The 6000-nt window shown below is 48.0% G+C and overlaps 1 protein-coding gene across 1 annotated transcript in view; it reads left to right on the plus strand.

Annotated features, from left to right (window-relative positions):
- LOC128142104 (perilipin-3-like) overlaps positions 1 to 4884 on the plus strand; it is a 37997-nt gene extending 33113 nt beyond the window's left edge. The window contains exons 2-9 of the mRNA XM_052788224.1: positions 417 to 478; positions 1307 to 1384; positions 2143 to 2338; positions 3182 to 3264; positions 3507 to 3756; positions 3921 to 4120; positions 4256 to 4378; positions 4477 to 4884. Coding sequence (XP_052644184.1) covers positions 417 to 478; positions 1307 to 1384; positions 2143 to 2338; positions 3182 to 3264; positions 3507 to 3756; positions 3921 to 4120; positions 4256 to 4378; positions 4477 to 4884 — 1400 coding nt within the window. The remainder of the gene's footprint in view (positions 1 to 416; positions 479 to 1306; positions 1385 to 2142; positions 2339 to 3181; positions 3265 to 3506; positions 3757 to 3920; positions 4121 to 4255; positions 4379 to 4476) is intronic.
- Positions 4885 to 6000: the final 1116 nt, after the last annotated feature.

Raw genomic sequence — 6000 nt, forward strand, 5'->3', positions numbered from 1 at the left:
CACCCCTGAAAGTACACGCTGAACCCAAGCAGAAGGGGTCTAACCTGGCTACTAATCAGTCTTACGCAGGGGCTGTTCACCCTTATGGCCTTTGGAGAAGATGTAGAGAGTCCAAGCTCTCTGGGGACTTCAAGATGAGAAACTTGAGTTCCCGTGCTTTTAACAGTAGGCAGCAGCTGAGCAGGTACTTCTGTCATTAAACATTAAGCACTAGCAGATAAAAGCAATAGGAATTGCACATTAGGTGTGAAGTCCTTCTCCAGATTTGTTTTACTCTATTTGCTTTTCTTTTCTGGTTATTGTTTCCCATCAAAAAGAGAAACAAAACTAATTGCCATTTCCAGATGGTGTATGATCTGAGGCAAGGTCATAAAGGGGACATGGTCCATGCCAGCAATGCCTCTCTCATTTTGCAGGAGCACTGGCCTTCAAAGGGAGCTCCTCTACACAGGGCAAGGTGTACCTGCCTGATTACAGAGTAATTAACAAGCCACAGCAGGGCCCAATCTCTGCCCCACTCCACCTCTAATTGGCCAGGACAGAGACTGGCTCCTTTGTGCTCCTTCCCAGAGCTGTCAGTCACTGAGGGTCCCTCCTTACCCCCACTTCCCCAGCCAGTATAAAAAGGCAGAGTGGGGATGATAGAGTATGCTGTTGTGTCTGGTTCTTTCTTGCTGGTCTCTGGCTTGCATCTGACAGAGCAAAAAGGTACTGTTCTGAAATTTTTAGGTGTTAAGGGTGTAATTGTTCTATGAACTCCTGGTTTGTGTTTAGATGTTTCTTGCCTGGCTTAATTATGGAATGGGATTAGTCTTAGTTAATGCAAGGTTGCTTGTGGTCCTGCCTGAAAGGTTAGATGCAGCCTGTGCTGTTTTTGAGTGAAAAGCTGGTTCTGGTTGCGGTGTGCTAACAACAGTAGGGCAGCTTCTTGAGCTGCTTTTTTCCCAGTTCTGCTGTTACTATCTCTCTAAGCCAGTGCCTCTTCTAAGTATACTGATAACAAGCACTGTGATCTCTCTGACAAAAGCTCTCCTGGGTGAGGAAAGACTCTGTTCTCCTCATTCCTCTGATTAGCATAAACCATGCAAAACCTAAATACTAGGTAGCTTTGCAAGTAGTACAGATCCCTCCATTCTGTAATGGGAAGAGGCCTGTTTTGGGAGTCTTCCCTTAATGGGTAGCGAAGAAACTTCTTCCTTTAATGAGGTCGGAGGGAAGCGTCCCCTGGGAAGGGGAATCCCTCTGCAGGCTCACTGGCTGCTTTGCCTTTTCCTCTTCCTAAAACCATGGTGCTACTTGCATTTCAGCTGCAATGGCCTCTGCTATGCCTGACAAAGAGAGAGCTGCCAAGAGCTCCCTGGAGGTGAAGGAAGAGGAACAGCAGGTAGGTGCTCTGTGTGAGGTGTAAGGAGTGGCAGCTCCCAGATGCAGGTATGAGGTGGTGGTCCTGCTGTGGCTGGTGGGAGTGAAGTCTCCACAAAGGGAGGGGTGTTTCCTCTGCTTGGGCTTGCCCTGCAGCTTCTCTGGTAACATGGGTGACAGAATGGCCAAAACAGTAGGCCTGATGACCCTGTAAGTAACCTCCTAGGCTAAGCAAAGTAGCCTGGTTCTTGGCTAGGAAAGATGTTTCTCTCACTTGGTAGTCAAGATCCTGGCTTGCTGCAGGCAATTCTATGGAAATGCTCCCATCTTTCAACAGACCTAACACCAGCTGTGTTTGCTTTACTCCCATGACCAGCAGCATGCTTCTTGCAGACTAGTGTAAAGTCTGTCAACTTAAAATCAACTTGATCCTGTCTGATGAAGCTTTTGCCAGGGTATTAGCTTGTTAAACAGCTATACCAAATGAATTGGACCTGGGTATGGGTACAGAAGTATTGAGGTTGCCCACAAACTCAGCTGTCTCTTGAGTAGCATTGTGCCAGAGGAAGACCTTTCTAGAATGGACCAACCGTAAGTGTCAATGCTCCACAGCTTGTTTCACAACTGAGTTGTAGACTTTAAAGCAAGTGTCCAAGCAAGGCAAGCCTCGCTTCCTCAACCAGACTAGGTGACTTGAACAGGGAGTTTTCAGGCAAAACTGCATAGGAAGCTCAGGATCATGTTTGCAAGCTTCATGGCTTTTTTCTCTTGCTCTTCTAGGATGCAGTAAATAAGGTGGCTAACCTGACCTTGGTGAGCTCTGCCTGTGACATAGTTTCTACAGCTTATGCCTCCACTAAGGAGGGCCACCCCTACATCAGATCTGTGTGTGATGCAGCAGAGAAAGGAGTGCAGAGTGTGACCGAAGCCACAGCCAGCTGTGTGCAGCCAGTTCTGACTACACTGGAGCCTCATGGTAATCCCCTGTGGAAGGGCAGGTTTGCACCTGCCTGTGAGGGACTCTCTGGCTCCTTCCAGCTCTGGAAGGAGTCCTAGGATGTGGAAATGTACCTCTCCATCACCATACTAAAAGGACAACTCCTGGCTTACAAGTAAGGCTAAAAAGCTGAGTCCTAGTCCAAGTAGTGTGATGGAGGGTTGCTCCCTGGAGGGCAAGGACTTAACTCTGATGTTGACTTCCCTAAAACTGATCTTGCAAGGTCCAAAGCATTAGGTGGCAGATGCTTATAGTTGGATTCTTACAAGCTCATGGTGGCTACAGGAAAAAGCCTCCTCTTGGAGGACTGTTACCTCTAAAGTTCCTGTTTGCAATGGCCCTTAAAGAATATGACTGTGGCATCTGAGAAGAAGCTCTGAACTCCTGGAGAGAGAGGGGCTATTCCTAATGACAAGCGTCTGATAAAAGAGTCTATGTGACAGCGCCTGGGTTTGCTCGAAGCCCAGAGTGGGCATACCCCTCCTGTCAGTTACTATGTGATCCTGGATCCTTGGGATGTGGAGGCTTGGGCAGAGATGAGGGCTATGCATCTATTTAGTCAAGACCTCAAGAAGCTGCAGGAGGGGATCCCATGTGGGTGGCTATGTCTGTACAAGTGGAAATTGTCAGCTGTCAAAGTGAACAGATGTATGAGGAGACCAAGACAAGCAGCTCTACAAATTCAGTGTACAACACACCTGGCCTGGTGATCTGAATGGAGACTTTCATCTAGGCTCCCTGCAGAGCAACATGCTCAGGAAGGCAGAACTTGAGATGGAATTGCAGAAAACCAACTTTTGACACTCTTTTCTTTCTTTTCAGTTGCTGCAGCAAGTGAGTATGCTTCCAAGGGTTTGGATAAACTAGAGGAAAAGCTCCCACTCCTTCAAAAGCCAGTGGAACAGGTGATAATCAAAGACTGTGCTGTCCCTAGCTGGCAGACGGACCTAGTTCTTGCAGGGTTTCTAAACTTGGGAGTGAAGTAGGCTCTCATGTGAGGAACAAACTACTCTAGGAGCATAGTGCAAGTTCCTACAGGAATAAATACTTAGCAGACACTGTGCTAATTGTCCTCTTGGTGCAATTCAGAATTGTGGTGTACTACATGACCCAATCACTTATCTGACACAAGTCTCCTCTTCCACAGATCCTCTCTGATGCAAAAGAGCTGGTATCGAGAGTGGCTGATGTGAAGGATGCTGTGAGCAGCAAAGTGACAGAGGTGATGGATGTAACTAAGGAGACTCTTCAGAGCAGTATGGAGGCTGCCAGATCTGCAGTGACCAGTGTGGGGATGGTTATGGACTCCAAAGTGGGCCAGACGGCTGTAAGCAGAGCAGAAGCTGTGCTGGGGAGAACAGAAGACAGCTCTCTCCCTATTGGAAATGAGGAACTAGGTAAGGAAACAGTATGTCATTACTTGTAGTGGGAACCATCAAACTAGGGACTAATGGGAAGTGCTGTGCTGGAGGCTACCTAGTCCAAGATCTCCTGATACTTGTTTACTATGTGTGGTAAACATCTCTGGTCAGCAACTTACAGATACTGTCTCTTTCCTCAGCCAAACTGGCAGCAACTGAAGAAGGTGCAGACATAATGTCTGTGGAGCAGCAGCAGGAGAAGAGACAGTACTTTGTGCGGTTGGGGTCTCTCTCTGATGAACTTCGCCTGTTTGCCTACCTGCGCTCAACAGACAAAATGAAGCAGGTCTGGCAGGGCATGCAGGGGGCCCTTGCACAGCTTCACTGCATCATTGAACTGGTAGGTAGAGCCCAGTCTCCTGGAAAGAGGGGACCAAATTGTTGGCTTGGTTTCAACAACTTTGCTATGATAAAGAGCTGTGCTGTTCACCAGCAGATCTGTCTGTCTTGACGCTCTGATCTTCCACTGCCACAGATTGAAGTGTTTAAGCAAGGATTTAATCAAAAGGTTCAGGAGGGGCAGGAGAAACTACACCAGATGTGGCTGGACTGGAGTAAAAAGTCTTCCGAAGAGAGTGGAGATAAAACATCTGCAGAGGTACCTCCCTGGGGAGGGAAGCAATGGGCTCTGGTTACCCTCTTGATTTTTTTTTTTTAACTTGCTCCTCTGATCTTGTCCTTCCTGCCTCCTCCCAGGATATGGAGTCTCTGGCCCTGCTCATGGCATGCAGTATCACACAGCAGCTGCAGATCACCTGCTGTAAAATAGTGTCTGCAATTCAAGGCCTTCCCTCAAGCCTTCAGGATAAGGTGAAACAATCTCTCAGTACCATCGAGGAGCTTCATGCTTCTTTCTCAGCAGCGAACTCCTTCCAGGACTTGTCCAGCAGTGTCCTGAGCCAGAGGAAGCTGGCTGTGATCCAGGAGTACATGGAGGAGCTGCTGGACTACCTGAAGAACAACACACCTCTGTCCTGGCTGGTGGGACCCTTCTCCCCCAGGGAGGAGGAGGAGGAAACCTCCCACCAGCATGAGCCCTTGCAGGAGAAGGAAGCAGAGACAGCAGGAGCAGGGCATCATGAAGCCTCTACCACCCTTGTGTAAAGGATAAGGCCATGAGCCCAGGCCTGCCTGACATGAGTCTGGGGAGTGCTTGGTCTTAGCTTTATGTAAGCCTGCTCCCCAGCTGAGGATGGAGCTGTCACATCTTGGATGATTACTGAGTACTGGTGAATAAATCCTTGGGAACTTCTAAGGAAGGTGGTGGAAGTAGCAGGGACACTCTTAAGTACTTGTAGCTGCCTTCAGGAATGCTGGCTGAGCTCTGGGCCAGAAGAACAGAGGTGAAGCTCTGCAATGCTCCCATCTCCCTAGCAAGCTGTCTATGGCATGTCCTTCATCAGTGTATGTAGGCACTGCCTATTTCAATACAATGATTGCTGTTGGTCTTGAACTCTCAGCTAGTATACGGTGTAAAGAATTGTCTTCCTACAAGCTGCTTGTACTAGGTCATAACTGCTTAAAATAAAACTACTGCATGCAAAACCACTTACTGTCTCTAGTGTCTCTTGGAGAAAGGCTGCAAGAGTGAGTATTGCTCAACAATGTGAGCTGTACTCTTCCAATTTGTTCCTTGATGCTGGGACAGTGCAGTCAGAAATGCAAGAACTGGTGAGCAGTCAGTGGTACAGTAAGGATTACAGTTGGCAAGCCCTGCTACTGTCCTGGGAAGTAAGAAGTTGTAATTCCTTCTTACTCCCAATCCTGAAGGCATGTATGTGCCTTCCTGGCACTCTTTCATGCTTGGAGAAGCTGTGGGGAGCTGTCAAGATCCTGGCATCCCTTGTCATTAGTCCTCCTAGGTCTAATTCTCCTCCTGTAGTTGTCTATTGCTACCTGGTGAAGACTTCACAGTCTGTGATGGGATAGTAGGCTGCAGAAGTGTCTGCCTTGGAGAGATGTGGACTCTCTGATGAAGAGTCATTAGGGTTTAGGTGACAGATAGCTACTGTCAGCACTGACCTCTCCTGGCCAGATATTTCAGTTGAGCTAAAAGCTCTTCAGCTGCCATGTCTGACTCTCTTCTAAAGAGGTTGAACCAGCCCAATGCTTTCAGACTTGCCAGACATTGATGTAGCTAAGGCTGATGGACCAAATGCCTATTGAAGTTCTAAATGAAAAGCTCTGCTCCTTGCTTCTCATCCTTCTGTCTTCAAGGAA

The sequence above is a fragment of the Harpia harpyja genome, chromosome 1 (assembly GCF_026419915.1).
Source record: "Harpia harpyja isolate bHarHar1 chromosome 1, bHarHar1 primary haplotype, whole genome shotgun sequence".
Classification (NCBI taxonomy): Eukaryota; Metazoa; Chordata; class Aves; order Accipitriformes; family Accipitridae; genus Harpia; species Harpia harpyja.